This window comes from Phyllostomus hastatus, unplaced genomic scaffold (assembly GCF_019186645.2).
Source record: "Phyllostomus hastatus isolate PE091 unplaced genomic scaffold, TTU_PhHast_1.1 phas_scaffold_216, whole genome shotgun sequence".
In the NCBI taxonomy this organism is placed as follows: domain Eukaryota; kingdom Metazoa; phylum Chordata; class Mammalia; order Chiroptera; family Phyllostomidae; genus Phyllostomus; species Phyllostomus hastatus.
The window spans coordinates 5,677,973-5,700,713 of record NW_025334018.1 but is presented as its reverse complement, the minus strand read 5'-3'; the positions used below and the strand labels follow the sequence as shown (position 1 = coordinate 5,700,713).

At 44.5% G+C, this 22,741-nt stretch overlaps 1 protein-coding gene across 1 annotated transcript; it reads left to right on the top strand.

The window, feature by feature from the left end:
• Positions 1–16,852: 16,852 nt before the first annotated feature.
• Positions 16,853–22,303, top strand: S100A11 (S100 calcium binding protein A11). The gene is made up of 3 exons (XM_045816992.1): positions 16,853–16,998; positions 20,362–20,514; positions 21,997–22,303. Exons 1-3 carry the CDS (start codon positions 16,996–16,998, stop codon positions 22,147–22,149), a joined length of 309 nt encoding a protein of 102 aa, XP_045672948.1. The 5' UTR covers positions 16,853–16,995; the 3' UTR covers positions 22,150–22,303.
• Positions 22,304–22,741: the final 438 nt, after the last annotated feature.

Below are 22,741 nucleotides of genomic sequence, written 5' to 3'. Positions count from 1 at the left end.
GAAATAAAATCTAGAGATACTCGTAGAGGGGTTCCTTTCTACTCCTGACATCTGGGGCGGGAACAGGAGGCCCAGGCAGGCAGCCTCCATATTCACGCCCCACACCCCTCACACTCCCCACACCCCACACACACCCACCATGTGCCTTGGTGCACAGAACTGACACAGGGTAGGAACTCCGTAAATATTTACTGATTAAATAATCGTCCCATCCCCACATGACGAGTCTCTAAAACTTGCTTTCTGTTGTTTTAAATTCACCCTCTTAAAATTCAACCGCATGCCTTCAGAGAGCATTTGCTTTCCTCTCTTCTTTTAAACGGCACCCAGGAAACCACAAGGAAAGGCCACACTCTCAATAGTAACTGGGAAACCGCAGCGGTTCCAGCAGCAGGAGGTTGATTGAGAAACAGGTAATTCCTGTTGGAGGGACTGGCTGGGTTTGTTGGCAGGGGGTGACTAAGTAACAGAAAAAAATTTTACCCGGGGGTGGGGGGGGGGGGTGCCAAGAGACTCAGAGTGGAGGGAGTGGAGGGAGTGGAGCTCCTGGGCTGGGCTGGGAATCGAGGCGAGGGTGGCTGAAGGAAGTGGCCAGAAGCAAAGCAACCCTCCGGAGGAAGCAGGCTTCAGAAACAACCGAAAATCTACGCTGAAGCACAAGGAGGTGCCACAGCATTTAACTCCTTTGTGTCCATTCAGTGTTTTGGGTCTCCGTGTAACTGGAAAAGACATCGGCTTTCGGGCTGCCTGTCACTACTAAATCCAATAAGCAATGACAATGATTGAATCTTTTATGGGCACTTCATTCAGATGGCCGGCGATTAGAGAAGATGGCAGGTTCATACCCCAACAAAACCATCTTCCCTTCTCTTTCCTGGACAGATCTTTTATAAGGGGGTGGGGGAGGACAAACAAGGTGCAGAGAGGGCTTTGAGATTCAGAAGCTGCAACATTCCTATCCTGGGCAGTTAGCTGTTTCCAAGAGGGAGGGGTAGTCGCCTGCTTCTTCCTGGAACAAAGGTTCAGATGTCCCCAGGAGGTAATCCTCTATCAGTGCCCCAGTGTTACAGGGTGAAGCCAAGAGGGGGGACCCCAAATAGGCATTTGAAATGGGGACCAGAACTCAAGGTGTCCAGGAGATTTTAAGGTGTCTTCACCCCTTCCCCCACAGGTGTGAGTTGGGGGAAGGGGCACACAGAGCAAGAACATGCAGGGCAAGAACAGGGCAGCTTTGCAGCTAATCCATGGCATGGTCATTTAACATACCTATAGCCTTTGGCTGGTCACTTAGATATGCTAAATAGCTATGGCCATGCTCTAGGCCAGGGGGATGGAAAGGGACCTCCCCCCCAAGATGTGACTGGGAGGCAGGTCCCCCGAGTTACAGCACCTGCGTGGGAGCTCAGAGAAGATTGGCTCTATGACATGGGGTCACACCTGCCCAAACCCACGATGGTGACCAGAAAAGCTGGAGAAGACAGCAGATTGAGGGCAAGTGTGCCCGAGTGTAGGAGGAGTCGGAAATGGGGCTGCAGAGGAAGATTGGCACAGGGATTTAAACCCAGACACGGCAGCCATTGGGGAGTGAACCACGCGGCCTTGACAGAGTGGAGACTCCCGCAGCCCTGAGAGAGAACCACGCGGCTTTGGCAGAGTGGGGACTCCCATGGCCCTGGGAGAGAAGACCATGTGCCTTTGCCAGAGTGGGGACCCCCGCAGCTTTAGAAGGGGGAACCACCACCTGGTTTTAGCAGAGATCCCGGTAGCTCAGCTGAGGGTGCCGGGAACCCAGGGAGGTCTCCCAGTCGAGATGGAGGACTAACTGGGAAGAACCAGAGGACTGCCTGAGCCATGGACTTCTATTTCCTTTCCTGAGATACGGTACTCTGGACTGGGCAAAGGAGGAAGGAAGGACTGTGTCTGTTTGTGGGTGTTTTAAGGGACTTTGGGATTTTTGATAAAGACATTAGGTCGCTACTTTAAGTCTGTATAGCATTAAATAAACATTTCCTTTCCTTTTCATGAATCTCTGGCATTGAGAGATGTCTTTCCTCAGGCAGCGGACATAACGGACCTGGGGGCTTCTTTCAATAATAGTATATCGTCCCAGGCCCCCCTTGTTTGTTCTGTAACACCAGGAGGTCGGCTGCTTTTTCCAGGAACCAGGATGGGCTTTATCTATAGTTTCTGAAACAAAAGCTTAACATACACGTTACTTGCTAGACTTACAGCTTTTTACCTTAAGCTAAAATTTTCCAAGTTTTGAGTCCTCTATCATCTGCAGACCTAAAAAAGTGATACTCAAGAGTTGGAAAATTTTAGTTTAAGGTAAAAGGTTATAACACTAGCAAGTAATGTATATGTTCAAGCTTTTGTTCCAGAAACTATGGATAGACAAGGCCCAACCTGGCTCCTGGGAAAACAGCTGACCTCCTGGGGCACTGCTAGAGATTACCACCTGGGGTCAGCTGAAAGCATCCAGGCCTTTGTGTTCCAGGGAGAGGCAGTTGACCATCCGCCCCTGGGAACAGCTAACTGCCCAGGACAGGAATGTTGCAGGTTCTTTCACCTAGTCCTCCCTGAACTTCAAAACCCCTCACTGCTCCTTGTTTATTCCCTGCTATAAAAACCCTGGCCTGGAAAGAAAAAACAAGATGGTCTGTTAGAGTATGAACTCTCCATCTTCTCAGATTGCTGACCAACTGAATAAAGTGCCCATAAAGACTCAATCACTGTCATTGCTTATTGGTTTTGGTAGTGACAGGCAGCCTGAACTCCAGTGTCTTTTCCAGTTTCAGAGGGACTTATTTTCTGCCAAAAACTATTAAGTCTTAGGAAACATAGTCAATAATATTGTAATAACTGTATATAGTATCAGGTAGGTGCAAGGCACAGGGGGATCACTTTGCAAGTTATAATTGTCTAACCATTATGCTGTACTCCTGAAACTAGTATAATATTGAATGCCAATTGTAACTGAAAATTTTTTAATTAAAAAAACTACTAACTCTTGAGGGACAATTTTACAACATCTATAAAAATTATAAATGTTCATATTCTGGAAACCGTTGATTCTACTTCCAAGAGTTTGTCCTCAGATAATGCCTGTACATATGCGGGATTTCTGGAACATTTCTTAGGAAAAAAAAATAAAACTATCTAGTTGTCTTTCCGTAAAAGCCCACTATTAGTGCTCCCACCAATGTATATCTATAACACAGATACAATATGTGATATGTAGACTACTACATAGTCATTAAAAAGAAGGTAGAAATATAGGCACTGACATGAAAAGATGTCCAAAAAAGATCACTACATGAAAACAAAGCATGTGGTAAATGAGTGTGTACAGAGTAACTTCATACATGCAAATCCAACACAATGACCACTGAAAACACCACAAGAAATAGGACAGAGGGAAGTGAGTCTAAGGGAAATGAGAAGCTTTTTTGTTCACTTTAAATCCTTCAGTGTATTTGAAAGTTTTTATAATAAGTCTGTATTGCTTTTTTAATAATAATAATTTAAAGGGAAAAAATTAAGCCCTGGCCAGGTAGCTCAGTTGGTTAGGGCATCATGCTGGTACTCCAAGGCTGTGGGTTCAATCCCTGGTCAGAGCACATACAACAATCAACCAATGAATATATAAATAAGTGGAACAACAAATCAATGTTTCTCTCTCTCCCTCCCTCTCTCTCTCTCTCTCTCTCCCCCGCCACCCCTTCCTTTCTCTCTCTAAAATAATTTTTTTAAAATATAGAGAAAAATTAAAATGCACATATATAGACATATCTGCAATGTCTAAGGCAACACTTTATTATAAAGTGTTGAGGCACTTGATCTGACAAGTGTGATCCTAGACAGGAAAAACTGAAAGGTTGAAGTTTACTGTCAAAGGAGTTTTACAGATTGAAATCCAAAACTGCTGTGAGTTACAGATTTTTAAAAACTCAGATATGGCCTGTCTTCAGGAAGCCCATGTCCTCTGCAGGAAGACATGTACATGAAGATAAATAACTGCCTGACACAGTGGAGGACATGGGTCCAGGATACTGTGGACACAGTGGTCAGATCTACTGGATGGGGTGAGGGCAGGAGAGGCCGACAGGAAAGCTCTTAGAAAGAAAGGGCTGCTCTGCTGAGTCTTGAGATGAGCAATATTTGCAGTAAAGCCAAGAAACCTAGTTCTCAGCCTGCCTCTGCTCCTCACCACATCCTGCCTCACCTCTGGGCTTCAGCTTCTTTATCGCAGGGGGAATCAGCTCCAAGATTCCAACCATATAAAAATCGCTCTTTCACCCAACAAATACTTATTGAGTGTTTCAGTGGCCCAACTAACAGAAACCTTGAAATAATAAAAACTCAGAGGGATCAAAGCCCCAAAGATGTCAGGTCTTATAATTCCAAAAACAACCAAAGTCACCTCCACATTTGACCAGTGGAGGAGAGACAGGGGAGGGGAGAGATTTTCTCCTTTGGAATCTGGAAATCATTCTCTTCCTGGCAAAGGCTCAGCCATTCCACATAAGCCCAATTGTCACCAGGTTGCAGGGCAAAGGATGTGCAGAGAAATGAAAGCCAATTCCAGGAACGGGCCACCCCAGCAGGTACTTTGCAAAATGCAGTCAACAAAGAGGAAACCTCCTACATTTCTGCAACAGTCAAATCTGCAACTACAAATTAGTTGGCAAAGATAGTGCCTGAAGTCTGAACTTTAAGAAATTAGAGACAGGCTCCAAACATACCACATGTCGGGAGGTTGTCAGGCTCAGAGGAGTTCTGACCTGGAAGGGCCCATTAAAATATCTCTTTCCTTCCCAAAGCTGATTACACTATACAATTCACTATTTTACTAACAGCAGGAGTTACTGCTCCAACAATATTTTGTGTTATGGGGGTCAGTGGAAGTTCCTACAGAGCGCACTGTTGTGAATAAGTAAACAGTGTGATGAGAGCCCATTGCACAGGCCCTTCCCCTGTGGGTTGAATGGGAAAATGTGGCCAATATTCACCACACATCAGTGTGACCTTTTTTGGCTAAGGGACAGAACAGGTTACATATATTTGGGCCTACAATTGTGGACCTAAAAACCAACTTCAGACTAAATAAGGAAAAACAATGAAAAGTGATTCATCCATGGCATTTTGGTAAACATACACCATGCATGTGTTTGCAAATACCAGGTCTTCAAGCTGATTTTGTGCACACAGAGAGGCATATTTGGTGAAACAAATGTGACTTTCGCACTCATTAAAAAAAAATCCAACTAGCTCTGTCTCACATGCAAGACTGTTACTCCAAGGCTCTGAAGGCCTAACAGGTACAGACTTCTCTGCAAAAGCTGTAAGAGCACTGAATATCAGAAACTGACCAATCTGAGTCCTGTGACGGGGCAGCATGGCTAAAAGCAGGTACATGAAAGTCAGGAATGTAAGCAAACCCAAGATGACAAAGTGGACGATCAAGGCAGCAATAATTCCTTCAGCCACACCTACTGAAGGACTTTAGTCAGGTCCCTAAGGAAATAAACTTTCTTACCATCAAAATCACACCATATACAACATTAATCACACCAGTACTACAACATTACTTGTATACTTATAATGGAGTTAATAATTCAAAAACTATGCACAAATTATTCTAAAGTGTGAATTTGATCATTTGCTTCTTCATTGAAAATAAGTAAATAAGTCTTTGGAGAATATTTACTTGAGTTGAGTTGACCCTTTTGACAGCCAGTCAAGATTCAGGTTCCCAGAATAGGTAAAACAGGTAAGAAGCCCTTCTGAGAGAATGATACCTTAACAAGGTTCACTCCTTCCAGGGTGCACCACACCTTAAATTGAAAAGGAGTAGATATTACTCATGATTATTTGCCTGGGATCTCAAATATCCAAATCACAACCAGCCATCTTCCACTGCAACATCTCAAGGGAGATGTACAAAATCATTGATTATTATAGAGCTTGAACCCCAAAATTCCACCTAGAATTCCCCACCTTAGTGAATAAGTTTATAATAATCAAATTCCTTTTAGGCTTCAGATCCTCCCTCGAGACCCTCACCTTGGGCCTTGCCCTCGATATCTAACCAATCCAATGACAAAAAGAGTAAGACACAAGAGAAAGCTCTGGGGGAACACAGTTATTTACATAGTGGGCCCCTGTTCTAGATATCTATTGCTGCATAACAAACTACCCCAAAACACAGTGCTTATAAAACAGCTCTCCTCGGCTTCACCTGGTGTCAGCTAGGACAGTTTGAAGCTTGAGAGTCCACTTGTAAGAGATCTCACTCACGAGCTGGCCATTTGGTGCTGGCTGTTGGTTCCTCTGTAAGTGGGTCTGCCCACCAGGTAGCATGGGCTTCCATACAGCATGGTGGCTGGGTTCCTTGAGTGAGTGTCCCAAAGGAGGACCGGGTAGACTCCATATCACCTTTTAACATCAAGTCTCAGAATCATATAGCATCACTTCCAAAGCACTCACCAGCCCACCCAGATTCAAGGGGAGGAAACGTAGATCCCACCTCTTGATTGGAGGAGTGTGAAGGTGATATTGTAAGAAAAGCATGTGGTAGGGCAGATATTGTTATTGCCATTTTGGAAAATACAATCTACCCCAGCTCCCCAGTACTCATTCTACCTCAAACAATTTGTCTCAGCGAATGCAGGTAATCCTACCCTCTTGGCCGGTGGTTGGTTCAGGGCTAACCTGAACCATTTTGGGAAATGAAGTTTAAGAGAAACTTGATAGGGTTCCTGGGAAAGAGAAGCAAACCTCTCCCACTGGATATGAACAAGGAGGTGTATGCCCTGGATGTATCACCTACAGTTACAATGGTAACATAGACCACATGGAAAAAAAGACAGAAGAATCTTATCCCTGATGACATCACTAAGCTGCTGAATCAATCAGCCCAGAGGCTCTCCTGCCTCTGAGGCCTTCTGTTACAATTATAAATAATAATTTCATGATTAATTAAACTGGCTTGAGTCAACTTCTTACTGCCTTCACCCAAAAGCACCCTAACTCTTACAATTTCTTCCTAAAGCCAAGGAACAGAGATGAGCTAACCTGCCTATTCCTAGGCCTCCGAAGAGCTGGGGGGTTGGGATATGGGAGCCAGGAAGAAGTCTGACTGCACAAAAAAGTCAAGCCATCAAAAAAGACCACAACACAGACCATACGAATCTTTAAATTCTTAATTTGTTACATAGAAGTCCTCATTCCTACTAACAACCCATCATGTTCTTATCCTAGACCTAGAGTGTATAAGTAAGGAGAAAGAACTTTGAATGTGCTCTTGGAGGTGGGTGGTATCACCAACAAAAAAAGATATTATACCAGATTTGGTCCTCAAGGAACTAACAGGGAAAAAATGGCACATACTTAAATAGCTGTAAGTCAAGATAGGCTGTAACACATGCCACAAGAACAGTGCAGAGAAAGGGCCATAGAAGATCAATGATGAAACAGATCCTTTTTAGTTGGAAAAGTTAAGTGAAAATTTCATGGAAAAGGTTACTTTTGAGCTGGGCCTATACATAGATAGAATTTGGACATGAAAAGATAGAAAAGCATTCCAGATGAAAGGAGGGGATCAAAACTAAAGAATAAAACCAGCCTTGGATGGTGTAGTTCAGTGGATTGAGTGCAGGCTGAGAACCAAAGGGTCGCCAGTTCGATTCCCAGTCAGGACACATGCCTGGGTTATAGGCCAGGTCCCCAGTGGGGGGGCACACAAGAGGCAGCCACACATTGATGTTTCTCTCCCTCTCTTCCTCCCACCCTTCCCCTCTCTCTAAAAATAAATAAATAAAACCTTTTAAAAAAAGACTTCCTTTTAAAAAAAGACTAAAAAAAAAAGAAGAAGAAGAAGAAGAAAACCAATAGGTGAGAAACTGTGAGGCTCCTAAAGGCTAGAAGACACTCAAAATGTGACCTAGCACTGACTAAACAGAGCGGTGGACAGGCTGCAGCACTGTAGCAAGTCCTAGAGACCCTCAGCATGCCATGTATTAACTCTTACGTTACCTGGTTATGGGAATTTCATGGCCCAGAATAGGCACAGGGGTAGCTGGTGCTTCAGAATTCACTCAGAATGGATGGCACTCAGAATTCAGGCAAGAAGAGAAACCATTTAGCAACCGGTAAGGAAAAATTTTAATAGTTTCACAATTAGTGTAGCCTTTCTATTGAGAAATGGCAAATAGATCAACCCTGCCTACACGCTAACAATGAAAAGTTCCACTTGACCAGAGTTCTCAGTGAATGAAGAGAAATAATGAAAAAAGCAAAGGACTTTGAATTCCAAGATGGAGAATTTAGACAAAGATTAAGCAATACAGACCCACTCAGAATATTTTGTTGACAAAATTCAGATTCCAAGGCATTGGACATGCATCTCATATTGTGTGGCCCTTTCGGAGTAGAAATGTAATGGTGCATGTGACAATTTCCTGTGGCTCATTGGGACAGAGGAAGTTTCTCAACTCTGCCTAACAACAGTTGAAAATCTAAAAACAACTATATGAAGGACTCTACTGGTTTCCAACCATCCACATGAAAGGTATCCAGAAGAATATAAAAAAAACTAAATGTGGGCAGACAATGGAGAAAAGCAAACAGTTACCCCCCACCTGCTTGTACAGGGATTCTGGCTCCTCTGAAGATGCCATCTCAAAAGTGAGGGAAACAATTTAGGGCCAGCAATTAGGACAGTGAGCAGAGGAAAGGGCTTGGAGGGATAATATGAATGGCACTCAACATCTGCAAGGTACAATTTACAAAGCGCACTTTCATTTAATCCACACAACAATACTGCAAGTAGTAATTAGCATTCGTATAACACCTCACCATTTAAAGAGCCCTTTTATATTTATTATCTCCTTAATTATTGTCCCCATTTTACACTTGTAAAAACTAAAACTCAGAATTAGAAAACAGGTCATTCAATAAGAGAGAGGGCTGGAACTCAAGCTCAGGCCTTTCAATTCCTTGTATAGCATCGTCCTTTGCATGACAGGGGCCTCAGCGGTGGTGGGGTCACTCCTTAACATTGCAGATACGGCCTCAATTCTCTGGGAAAAAATCTGTAGATTATGAGGGAAACATAAGGATCTCCCCTATAGTCCTTATCTTCAGGAGGTTAACCTAAAGACTGAGTGAACCCTTCTGATACAGATGGCTCAGTTTCTGCAAGGAGAAACTGTTTTCCTGTTTTATCGATGAAATTGGATTTGGGGATCCTCAAAGACAGGAACTGTGACTTTTTAATCTTTGTATCCTCAAACCCTAGCACAGTATCTGGTCCTCAATAAATATCTGTTGAATGACTCAGTATAAATTTAAAACTCTTAACAGAAATAACTTAAAATCCTCCCCCAAAATGAAAACAAAACAGACAGCCCTGGCTGGATAGCTGAGTTGGTTAGAGTGTCATCCCAACATGCCAAAGCTTGGGGTTTGAACCCTGGTCAGGATACATACAAGAATGAGCCAATAAATAAGTGGAACTACAAATCAATGTTTCTTTCTTTCTTTCCCTTCCACTTTCTCTCACTAAAAAAGTAAATTAAAAAAAAAAAACCACAGAGTCAAACAATTCTTGGAACAAGTTCTTTAACAATGAGTCATGAATGTTAAATCAAGTAGAATTAAGCAGATACAACCCCTACTCTGAAATTGTATTATCTGTTCAATCCCACAAACATCCATTGGGTCTTACTATGTGCAAACTGCTGTGAATGACACAAAGATGAACAAGACAGATCCATAATTTCAAGGAACTCACATGTTATCTGAAAAGATAAAACATCTATTAACATAAATACTTTAATATATAACAGAATATTTAAAACCTCCCCACTTCCCACAAAAAAATTTTACAAAATATTATGGGAGGGCCTGATTGGTGTGAATCAGTTGTTTGAGCATTGTTCCACAAAACAAAAGGTCTCTGGTTCAATCCCCAGTCAAGGCACATGCCTGGATTGTGGGTTCAGTCCCCACAAGAGGCAGCCAATCTGATGTTTCTCTCTCACATCAATGTTTCTCTTCCTCTCTCTTTCCCTCCCTTCCCCTCTCTGTAAAAATAAATAAGTAAAATCTTTTTTACAGTATCACTGGAGGATAAAGGATGGATGATGGAGATCAAGAAAGCTTCATGAAGGAGAAGCTTCGTTGAAGAAGCCATAAAATTTCATCAGTAGGAACTGTGTTAAGGATGTTTCAAAAACAGAAAGCTCAAGCAGTAGCACAGAGATGAGAAAGTACAGAAGGTTTTTTGGTGATAATCAGTGATTCTATTTAGTTAAAGCATAAAGTACCTAAAGAAAAGTGGCAGGTGACACTTGGGAGCCTCTGCCCTAACTTATCAGTGTCACATACCAGTTTCACTCCGGATATTACAACCCCGCTTCACATGCTTGAATTGCACTCTACCTCCTCACATCGTCCTGCATGAACTCAGCACTGATGTGGGTGGCCCACCTCAAACCCCACCCCACAGCTTCTTGTCACCTTCATGCCCACCCCGCTTACACTGGAATCAGTCTAATGCCCACAGCTGTGCTTGGAGTTTGCCATCGTTCATAAGGCCTCTATCTATAAAATATTGAACTCACTGAAAGATTACATTATACTCACTTTCTTATATCCCCAGCTTTCTCCATCCTTCTTCTCCGTTAAAGTTGTTCTTGGATTTCATGGAGACTCTGTGCCTACCCGCCTTCTGTGCCCTTGCTCCTTCCTTTTTGGCCCTGTACTCAATGCTCGATCAACTGGATTATTTTCTCACCCACACCACACACTGCCTTCTCCTCTGTTACTCTCATCTGGTGAAACCCTAACCCTAAATCTACTCCACAACCTTTTCTCTCTTGGATTCAATGACTAAACTTCTGAGTACACCTGGAGAAAACATGCAGCCACATAATCACACAATCCTGTGGGTTAGAGTCACCACAAAATTATAGCTTCCTAAGCCGTTATATCACTCAGCCATTCTGAGTCAGCTCCCCTATCTATTTCCCTCTGTGACCATTGCAAACTTCCTCAGGTCTCCCATTCAAGTCCTATGGCCATTGTCACAGACCTTTTCATCTCCTGCTTCATGGAGACTGTCAGGGAGGGATGCCCCTCTGCAGGCCGCCCAAACTGATGGACTACCTACAGCTTTGCTCATGGTTTCTCCTTGTGCACCTCTGTGGAATACTTCCATCAACCTTAGCACCTCTGGGACCTTGCTCTAGCATTTGTATCCTCCCAGCCCTGTATGTCTGCCTTCTCATTCTGATAACTCCTTCTCCACAGCCTGTGAACCTACTCAAGCCTCCCCTGTATGCTTTGAAATCCTCCCATGGCCCTAGATACCTCTGGCTGCCACTTCATCTCCCCTCCCTTCATAGTCAAATTTCTCAGACGAGTAATCTATATGCCCTGCCCCATTCTTTGTCTCCCATTCATTCTTCAATCAACTGCCATTTGCCTTTCTCCCTACCACTGTACCAAAACTGCTCTGGCAAATGCGTCCAAAGACGTAACTTCCAAATAAGTGGCCACATCTCCGGCTTCTACATACTCTGTGTCTCTGAAGACTTTGCCTTGCTGACCACTCCCTCCATCTTGGAAGTCTTTCTTCCATGGACTTCCATGACACCTGAGACAGTCTGGGGTCTCTTCTTGCTTTCCTGATCATTTTTCTCATTTCTCCTTTGCTGGATCATCTTCTTCCTTGTTCTTTACATGTTAATTCATTCACAAAAGCTAGGATGGGCACCATCAGACCAGAGACTTCACCTGCTTCATTAACCACTGTAGCCTCAGTACTTAGGACAGCTCTGCACACCTGGAGGCCCCTCCTTATACAATTCCTTAATGCGAGTACTGAATGTTGGAAACACTGTAGTGTGCAGGGTACTGGTTCTGTCCTCAACTAGCTTGCAGTCTAGTGAAGATGACAAATAAGTAAACAGAAAATGACAGTAGAGTATGGTAAGAATTATGATACGAGGGGCTATGGGAGAACATACTATAAGTTGGACAGAGGAGATGCTGAATTCTTCCGGCATCAAATTTTGACAACACGTGTGAAGTTCTGGCTACCAGGGAACCTCATTAGAGACTCAGTGCCCAAGGTTTCTATTGGAGTCTGGTCACATAGGCACATCCTGTCCAGCAGGTACCAAAACTCCAAGTTCCCAGGAGGAAAGCAGGTGTGCAACCTAAACCACATTGTACATACAAACAGTTAAGAGACAGTGAGCCACTCTCGGCACCAGTTTGAGGCACAGTGAGAGCATGGTGGGAAACCTCCCAGATGCCAGTCAGAGGCCAGTCTTGTGAGTAGGCCTTTCTAAGGATAGCAGTGTCAGGCTGTTTTTGTGCACAGATCCCTGGCCTAGTCTTGGGGGAACCAGAATGCTTAGGAAGATGGTTCCTAGGGTGTGTGAAGAATGATGCTGTGGACTGAACTGTGCCCCTAACCCCACAAAATCCATATGCTAAAGCCCTAACCCCTAATGTGACTGCATCTGGAGACAGGGTGTTCAGGAGGTAATTGTGGCTAAATATTTAAAGGTTGTAAGAGTGGGGCCCTAATTCAATAGGACTGTGGTCTTATAGGAAGAGGAAGACAGAAATCTCTTCCTCTCTCCACCATGTGAGGATGTGGCAAGAAAACAGCCATCAGCAAGCCAAGAAGAGAGCTCTCACCAGGAACTGAATCAGCTAATACCTTGATCTTGGACATCCAGCCTCCAGAACTGTAAGAAAACAAATTCCTATTGTTTAAGCCACCCAGGATGTGGTATCTAGTTATGGCAGCCCAAGCCGACTAAGACAGATGAGTAGAAGAATGAGAAAGACTACTACAGACAGATCAGACAGAGGTGCAAAGGCCCTAAGGTAAGAAAGAGAGACATTTGAAGAGCCATAAGTAAATGTGACTGTTTTCACTCCTATTCTTTCCTAAGGTGATCTCATCTCTCTTCCAAACCACTCAAATCCAAGCAGAGGCCAAGTTCAATTGTTTTTGCCTTCTCAGTACTTGGCAATTTCCTCCCCTCAACTCGACAAAGCTACCTCACCTTGGTAATTGCAACAATATCCTAATAGATTTCTTGCCTCTAGTTTCTCTCCTCTCTAGAGCATTTGCTACACTTCCCAAAAGGTGAAGTGGGTCATGTCACTCTCCTGCTTCAAAACCTGCAGTGGTTCTTGATAGATAACCCTCACGGTACAATCCGGCTCTGATTCTTCTCTCTCCGGCTCCTGTCCCATAATTCTGCCTCACATTTGCCGTCACCACATACCCAAGGGCCAGGACTTACCAAGCCACCTGCATGTACTGAGAACATACATATGCTTCATTTCTGCTTACTTTTGCACAAGCCACTACATAGGGCATCCTCTGAAGACACTGCCCTAAATTCTAAGCATTTTACATGAACTATGTCTTAATCCACGCCACAACAACATGAAGTAAGCACTACTATTCTCTCCACTTTATAGATGAGGAAACTGAGGCACAGAGCAGGTAAATGACTTGCTGGAGCACATACAGATAATACACTGCAGCACTGGAGTTGAGCCCCACACTCTAGTTCCAGAGTCTGTCATCATAAACCCTGTGCTGCACTGCCTGACTTCGCCTTGCTTCACCACTGCACCATCTGCTAGGTGAATTCTAATTCATCCTTCGGTACCCAAGTCAAGTATCATTTTCTCCATGCTGCTTTCCCTGCTCCCCCCAAGTTAACCAATCATTTCTTTCCCAGCATTGCCATTGTATCTTGGTCACATCCATCTTGTTATGCTCATCACACTCTGTGTGATCATGTAATAACCTACTCCACCCTGCACAGAGCTCGGGTTGCACCTGAAAATTATCCTTCCCTGTGGAAGTCCCCACATTCATGTCCTGAATAGCTCTTTACTTATCTGTGCCTCATTTCTGTCTCTTGCTATCAATTAACCAGCCCTCTCACCCTCAGCTCCCTGCCTGCTTTAGCCTTTCAGTTGGACACACTGTTGACCTACTTGGCCAAATCTTCCTTTGCCTGTTGTCTTTCCTAAACTCTCCCTCCTCTGACTGAAAACCTAATTGCATAATGACCCCATTTTAGCATGACCCTGGGGGAGTTACCATAGGCAGGCCTAAGTGGAAGGGCGGACCCCCAGTCTTGTTCTGGACAATTCATACTTATTTGATTTAGCTTTTTTCTTTGGTTTCATTCAAGCTACCTCATGGAGCAGAGGAGTTATTAAAGGAATAAATGTCTTACAGGAAATTAGGGAAACTAGGTAACCAGGTTCTGGAAGAAGAAGCAAGCTGGTAAAGTTGGACTACATGCTCTTTACTCCCAGTGCTTTGCCATTTATGCAACTCAGCTAATAGCCAAGTAGCTACTTCTTTTATTTCCAGTTAGCAATGTGTTTATTTTCCCCTCTACCCGGTGCATTCTTTCCAACTGTCACAGCTTCTCCATATTCATGGTGTCTGCTTCTGTAGTTTGTATTCACCATGACCTCATGATTCTCTCTATGCATATGTTCAGCTTTAGCTCTTCCAAATGCCTGATTTTCTTTGTGTTTATAATTTCAGTTGCCGAAGAACGAGAAATGGACTGGCCTCAGGTCATCTTTCCATATCATGTCATGAGACATCCACTACAGTCTGTTGTGTGGATTGGAAGTCCTTAAGTCCACAGCTAATCTCAATTTAATCAGCTATGACAGTGGGCAGAAGGTCAAATCATGCAAAAAGTCACCAACTGGGCGGGCCCTTCAGCAGAGACTATAACGGAGGTGTCTTCCTTAAATAGGCTTATGGTATGGGAGGTCCCCTGATTCAGGTCTGGACTAGATTACAGCTATGGACCCTTCCCCAGAAAGAAAAAAATCTCTTATGCAAGAAAGTTTACATATAACTTTAAGGTATGTGTGGATCCCAGCAGCCATCCAGGGAATGGCCTCCAAACCACCAGAGGTCTACAGTCTATGCAAACCACCTCAAAGACAGGCACTACAGGACTTCATTTTTGTATTTCTCATGCCTAGCACTGGGCTTGGCACTCAGCAGGTTTCCAAAAACAACTGTTGAATGAATTAAAGAATTAATTTATTAATTAAGGTTAAGAGGTTTTTCAAAACCAGACAGAGGCTAAGAAGTTTAGATTTAATATAAAAGGCATTAGGGCCCTGGCCAGGTGACTCAGTTGGTTATAGCCTCATTCCTTACATGAAAAGGTTGCAGGTTCAATTCCCAGTCAGAGTACATAGACTGTGGGTTCAATCCCGGATTCAATATTTTTCTCTCACATCAATGTTTCTCTCTCTCCCTTCCTCTCTCTAAAATCAATAATTAAAACAAAATATTTCCAGGTGAGGATAAAACTCAATGGGGAACCATTTTGTTTAATTCTTTTGTTGTGTTTTAAGTAGGCAATTGATCAGAACTACCATATTTTTTCGGACCATAGGATGCACCTAAGTTTTAGAGGAGAAAAACAGGAAAAAAAATTTTGAAGCAAAAAAAATGTGGTAAAATATTTAATAACATAAATAACATAATATTTCACCAATGTAAATGTAAACAGAACTCAACAGCAGCATTAACAACCATTATTCCTCCCAAATTTGGGGGGCTCCCTCCACCCCCGGCGGGAGGTGCGTTTTACAGTCTAAAAAATACGGGTAAGTGTGTTTTTAACAGTTAGTATAACAGATTGGAGGGCAGCAGACTAGTTAGAAATTGGAGGAAAGAGGATATGAAGATCGAAACTATGGTATAGAACCCTGGAGGTGGAAATAGAAACTATGAGAGGCAGAGCCAAGACAGAATATAACACTAAAACTGATAGTACTTGGTATTATATAAGATTTGGGGTAAAAAAGGGATTTAGAATCAAAACCTGGCTCCAAGTCCTGAGGCTGAGAGGCTGGAAGAACGGCAGTACCGTTAGAGCTAGGGAAGAAGGGAGAAAAACGGGCTTAGGGAAAACGAGTTATCTCTTAACTACTGAGTCAGGCTCAGGTGGGACTTTCAGGTGGGTTCACGAACACCTGAGAATGTGGGTCTGGAGTAATTGAGCAGGGCTGAAGACGTGCTCGCAAGTGGGCGGCTGAGCCTGCAGAAGGGGAAGCAATTTTCACGACGACGCCCTGCAGCCCACTCTTCCACGGGGTTGGAAGCCCTCTCGAAGCCATCATTTTATTTGACGGTCACAACAATCTTGCAAAATAGGGAAGGCAGCATCACCTTCTTTTATAAAAAAGGAAACGGAGGTTCAAGGGAGTGAGGGGTTTTACCAAAAATACTGCAATGAAGTAACAGACTCAGGGTTAGAACCCGGAGCTTCCTATTCTTAATACAACTCCAACTCCGTTGCCAACTGCACACACACAATGCCCTAACCTCATGGGTCCACTTTTAACTGCAGTAGTTTGGGGTTTGGAGTTTTGTTGTTTAGCAGTTGTCGGCTTAGAAAGAAGTTTCTACTAACTATCTTCAGTGCGAAGGAACACGTATCTCTGCCTTCTAGGGGACTTCTACTCCGCCCTTGTGGCCCACACCCACGTTGCCCGTTTTTAAATGGCATCTTGCTGCGTATCCAACCTGCAAGAGCTCGTACAAGAAAAAGACCCACTCACGATGTGGCCAGGCTTCCCGAAGACGGCTAGGTAAAACTTTTAATTCAAAAAAAGTAAAAAATCTTCAAGGTTCACAGGTCCAGGAAAGAGACATTGTTTAAGGCTCAGGTGGTTTTCCTGCGAGTTTTAAGGGAGGCTGTGTGTGTGTCGGGCTGGCAAGTCCGGATCTGCGCGGGCGGAGGAGGGGGCGGGAGGAGTGAGTCAGGAGGGAGCCGCGAAGGCGGGGACCCAGGGGGACGGGCGGGGACAGGCCAGGAGCCCCCGCCCGCGGCCCGCCGCCGCCCAGAGCTCGCTGCGCCGCTCACCGCTCACAGCCTCCGCGCCTCGCTCTGCTCCGACATGGTAAGCCTGTCTTTGTAGGTCTTCCTCTGAAACCAGACGAAAAGGCCACAGCATACTTTCCACCAGGCTCTATCTTTGACTTCTGTGTGGACGTGGCAGGAAACATCAGTCGTGGGAGGGAATTTAGAGGAGAGGACAGAAGGGAAAAGCCCTAACGTTCCACCTGGAATAACAGCCCAGGCGTGGCCTCGGGGGGCTCTCTGTTTTCGGCGGAGACGGGCTCGGGCTGGGGGCGCGGAAGTGCCCGGGGAGCCCGGCAGGGAGGCCGCCGGGCCGCTGGGCGCGGCGGGGCGGGGCGGGGTCCTGCCTGCGCTGGAGCCGCGCGCCGCTGGGATTCCGCAGCCGGGAGACAAGTTACAAGTTACGGACCGGGGTGGGTTCTGTGAACGGCACCAGCTGTTCCTGTGGACCGGAAAGGGCACATTTCAGAGCTGTGGTCTGAGCCCCGGGAGAAGCACAGTTTCAGTAAGTCGGGCGAACGGCCGAGACCGAGACAAAAGGCGCGGCGATCCGAGGAGCGGAACCTCGCACTGCAGCCAAGAATGTGGGAGGAGCCCGGCCCAGCCCAGCCAGTCGTCCCTTCCCTTCCTTTTCTTTCCTTTCCTTTTCTTTTCCTTTTCACCTACAGCCTTTTCAGGCACTCTCTTTTTTCTCCTCTTAGCTCCTGCCCTCCCCACCTTGAAGTCTCTAACTTTTCGATTAAGCCACCTCCCAAATCTACGCCCTGTTTGGTGAAGGGAGTCAGCAAACTTCCACCCAGGGACCAAATGGGGTTTCTGTTCCCTACTTAAGCTACCAATGGATTTTGCATTTTTAAATTTGGTTGAAAGAAAATCAAAGGAAGAATAATACCTTGTGACACGCAAAAATTATATGAAAATCAAATTTCAGCATCCACACCAAGTTTTATTGGCTCACGGCCATACCCATTCATTTATGAGTTGTCTGGTTGCTGGCCCACTACGAAAGCAGAGTGACAAGTCTTTATGGATCATACTGGCCTCAAATATTTACCATGTGGCCCTTTACAAAACACATTTGCCAACCCCTGCGCTGGTGTGTCAGTCTGTATCCCCACCTCTTCTTTTCCTCTTCTTTCCATGCAAAACGGGAGAGTCATTGTCACGGGGAAACTTGGAAAGGCAGGGCCAGCACCAGCAGGTGGTGAACCTGGCATGATTGCCCTGGAGAGGAGGAAGGTGGATGCCACCGCGGGTCCTTGGAAGGGAGAGGGGATATTGGTTAGTGAGAACTGCAATACCTGAGTCTTTTCCAAGCATTACTTCTTTTCTGTGTTCCTTTTTCTTTTCTCAAATGTTGAATGTGTACATTTAGTGTACATTTTTAAATTTTTTCATAGTACCCACTTATCATACAGTTTCTTCTTGTTGTCATGGTTCTCACCAAAAACAATTCTGAGGATGAAGGGAACGCTGGCCTCCAGGCAGGTGACAGGTTCTCCTCACCTTCAGCCACTGCCCCACCCTGGACAAGCTTTCCTGTCTCTGGGTCTCCCTCCCTCTGGGCCTCCCTCCTTGGGAACTGTCTCCAGAGACCCCTCAGCTCTACAAATTTTGCAATTCCATTTCAGTAATTTGATCATTGTGTTTCTTTCTTTTCCTCTGGAAAATTACCTCTGGGGAGAAATGCAGAGATGTTAAGGAGAAAAAAGTAAAGTGGAAGGCCACTTTGAAATTAGAAAAGCAAAGCAATCTGAATTCTTCAAGGAAAAGAGGCAGAGGAAGCTTCTGTGGGTTAAAAAAAAAAAGTCACAAAACCTTGATCCCCAGTCTGGAACCTTCTGCTCTACCCGCTACTCCCTCGGAGCCATTCTTGTTCCTGTCATCTGACACTTTAGTAAGACTGAGATTTTAGTCCTGATAAGGAAAGCAGCTGTCTAAACACATGGTTTCTAAGCTATGCTATTCTGTTTCTCCCCCAAACTTTGAACCTATCAGCAGTTTTCTCTCTTTAAGAAAAAGTTCCAACCATGTGACTGTTGAAAGAATCCACCTCTGAAAGAGTTCTTTAGGACCCACCTTCAGAAGAGCTTTATAGATTCCCCAAGATGCATTGGGTAGCAGGGACCTGACTAGGCTGGTAAAGCACCTAGAGAAACTGAGAGGTGAAAAACCTACAGAAAGGAGTGAAGGAAGGAGACTCGCTGCGGGGCAGCCTCAGGGCTTACATCAATCCTTATCGTTTTAATTGTGGGTCCTGAAAGCCTCCATCTCTGGGCTCCAAGAAGTACTGGTTACACCTCAAAAACAAATGACGAGCTAAGTGCTAAATTGCAAACCGACCATCCAAACGTAGACCGTTGTTAATGGCCTGGGGAGAAAGCCTCAGAGGAAGGGTGTGGCAAGGCAAGTTTTCCAGGAAGTCTGCAGTTGCTGCTCTTATCCACCAGGGGGAGAACAGCAGTTCCTCACTTCTGGGGCTCGAGGTACCCACTAGAATGAACAGCACACTCAGCAGGACAGAATTCACTTAAAGATTTTTGTTGAAGAGAAAGTGGAGTCCAGCACAGGATTTGAACCTCCTGCTCCTGCTGGTGCAGCCGCAGCCGTGGTTCAGCTCTGTATAAGCCACAGGAGTTGTGTGAGCAGCAACCTGCGAGCCTGCATTTCGACCTTCCTGGTTTGAACTGACCAGAGAGGTTCCACTGGCCATTCCTGTGGGAATCCGTGGCACCTAGAAGTAGAAGGAGGACTGCAGAAAGGGACCTGGAGGCTGGGGCTCCAGGGGTGGCTCTGTCCATTCCCTTCTCATGCTTCCATTTCCTCATGTGTAAAATACATGTTTGCTAGTATTCAAATATGAAAGCTGGTTTTGAACATCGAAAAAATTCTCAGATCTCCCACCCCATACACAATAATAGTGGTGCTTTTAGTTTTCTTCTAGAAAATTCATGAGTCCCAGGAATTCAGTGTTTCTTTTAAAACAACTGCCATTTCATTCATCACAATAGGCTCTATATACTCTTGGAAAACAGGAAAATTTTACATCTGTAGACAGTGGTTGGTATGCACATGGGTTTGCAGACGTATAGTTGTACATATTTCCCACGCGTTCTAAAAATATCAGCGGGCCCTGTCACCCTTACTCTCATCAAACGTAGCCACATGCTCCATGCCTACTCGGTGTTTCCCTTGGAATAAATGCGACGGGATGTGGGAGGGAGGCTCACCAAATGTGACTTTTTGTGCATATCTTAGGCCCTTAAGCCCCATAAAAAATGATCCACTCATTTAGGAAACTGCTTTGACCCAAATGAAGAAACGAGATTCTCTGGAGTGTCCTCTAACATTCATGCCTTGGCATGTTGCCCTTGTCTGAGCCCTGAATTCTTTTTCTCCAAAGGCAAAAATGTCCAGCCCTACGGAGACGGAGCGCTGCATCGAGTCTCTGATTGCTGTTTTCCAGAGGTATGCTGGAAAGGACAGGAACAGCTCTACACTTTCCAAGACTGAGTTCCTAACCTTCATGAACACAGAACTGGCTGCCTTCACAAAGGTACTGCTCCCAGCCCTCACCGCCCTCCACCCAGCCCCAAACTACCCAGAGTATGAAACAAGACTGGTAGAATAGCTAGGAATGAAGCGCTAACATCTGACCCCCACCCCTACACTCTTGCCGCCTTTTCATGCACTCCAGACCAGGGGTCCAAGTGCCAGCCTAGGCTGAGCTCCCAGGCCTCAAGAGGGAGCTCTGAACAACTAGTAAAGGATCTTTTCTCCTCCTGTTCTTTGAATAAGAAAAAATCAAAGTTATCAAATTACGTGGCTTAGGGATAACTTCCCTACCATTTAGGGAAAAGAACTTGTGAAATGGTAAATGGCCTAACAGAGTTTTCTAATTTTGTCCCTCCACCCCAAAGCCTCTAGAGCAGTCCTGTCCAGTAGAAACTTGCGCAATGATAGAGAAAATGTTCTGTATCTGCACTACCCGATATGGTAGCCACTGGCCACATGTACCTGTTGACTTTCCAAATTAATTAATTTGAGTAGCCATATATAACCGGTGTCTGTAAATGTGCATATGCACAGGCGGCTTGGATAAGTGGAGGATTAGGCTGATAGATAGGGCCTGCATCCTGTTTTTATTTCAAGTCACTCTACCTTTGTGTATTGGGGCTGGCCAAAAAGTCCATTTGTTTTTTCTGTAAAATAAAAAACATAGTTTTCATTTGCACCGATAACTTTATTGATTTGGATATTGTTGAGTATGTCAGCTCTCTCCCCCACTTTTGGCTTCTACTGGGTAGAGGCCAGAGTTGCTGCTAAACATCTTCCAAATGGATAAGACAGCACCACAGCAAAGAATTATTTGGCCCAGATGTCAGTAGTTCCAAGAAACTTCACAAACCACTTCTGACACATTCAATTAGTCATAGCACCTTCTCCATATACTGCACAAATCAATATTTTTGTTTCAGTTGTGTTTTTTACCTTCTTTGAGATAATAAAGCAGGATACACTGAAAATGTTACATATTTTCTTCCATCTTCAATATTAAAATGACTGCACAAAAATTCACCAATTTTGATAAGTGGTTTTTTTTTAGTGCACACCGATATGACAGCTGTCACAATACAATCTAACAAAACTGTTTCCAATGAAGTTAAAGACAGCTAGGCATTGTACAGAAAAAAACGTAACAGACTTTTTGGCCAACCCAATAGTTTGTATATTGAAATTGCATGCAAAAGTTTAAAAAAATGTTCCACTATTCTTATAAAATTGAACAACCTCTTATTGTCACATAAAGAACCCTGGACTAGGAGCCAGGAAACCTCAGGTCTTCCCCTTAGGCAAGTCGCTTCACCTATTTGAGTCTGTTTCTGTGTCTAAGTAGTGGGAATACTAGAATCCCTACCCTATGCCTTATACTCTGTAAGAATAAAATGTGGCAGCATATTTGAAAGCATTTTAGAAATTATAATATAAAGGTACTATTAATATTATCATTTCATTATTGTTATTATTAACTTTGCAGAACCAGAAGGACCCTGGTGTCCTTGACCGCATGATGAAGAGATTGGACGTGAACAGTGATGGGCAGCTAGATTTCCAAGAGTTTCTTAATCTTATTGGCGGCCTGGCGGTAGCTTGCCATGAGTCCTTTAGCCGTGCCCAGAAGTACACATGAGGAGCCCATGGAGCTGGCCTCCAGACCACCCCCTTCCCTTCCAGCTTCCCAGTCATCATCACCTCCTCATGGACCACACCCCCTGAGCACAGTGCATCCCCCACCCCATGCATGTCCCTCCTGCTGGTAGTAATAAAACATATTTTTAAAAACACGCTGGAGAGTCAGTAAATTTATTCGAGGGAGGGAGTGGAGTTGGTGGGGATGTATCTGTTTGCCCCTACTACAGGCACTGACAGGCTCTGGGATAGAGTCAACAAGATAGACAAAGTCCCGCCTTCACTGAGCTTACTTTCCAATGGCGGAAAAACAGTGAATGAATGGGTAAACAGGACTATGAGAGTATGATAAACCCTATGAAGGAAAAACTACGAGGTGGTTTGTTCCACATTAAATGGGGGCTGGGAGCAGGGCAGTCTTCTGAGATGACATTTGTGCTGAGATCTAAAGGAGCAAACATTCAGAAAGATGGAGGGGTCTTTTGAAATGCAAAAGGATGAACAGCAAGAAGGGCGAAGGTCCTGAGCTGAGGAGTGGGGTGTGGGAAGAATAGGAAGGAGGCTGGGTTGTCAAGGTCTATATGTTTGGCTGT

Bases quoted from the DNA above. Each gene is read 5' to 3' on its own strand.
- S100A11 (XM_045816992.1), top strand. The intron at 20,515-21,996 runs GTACTGCTCCCA...TTAACTTTGCAG, and splicing joins AACTGGCTGCCTTCACAAAG to AACCAGAAGGACCCTGGTGT.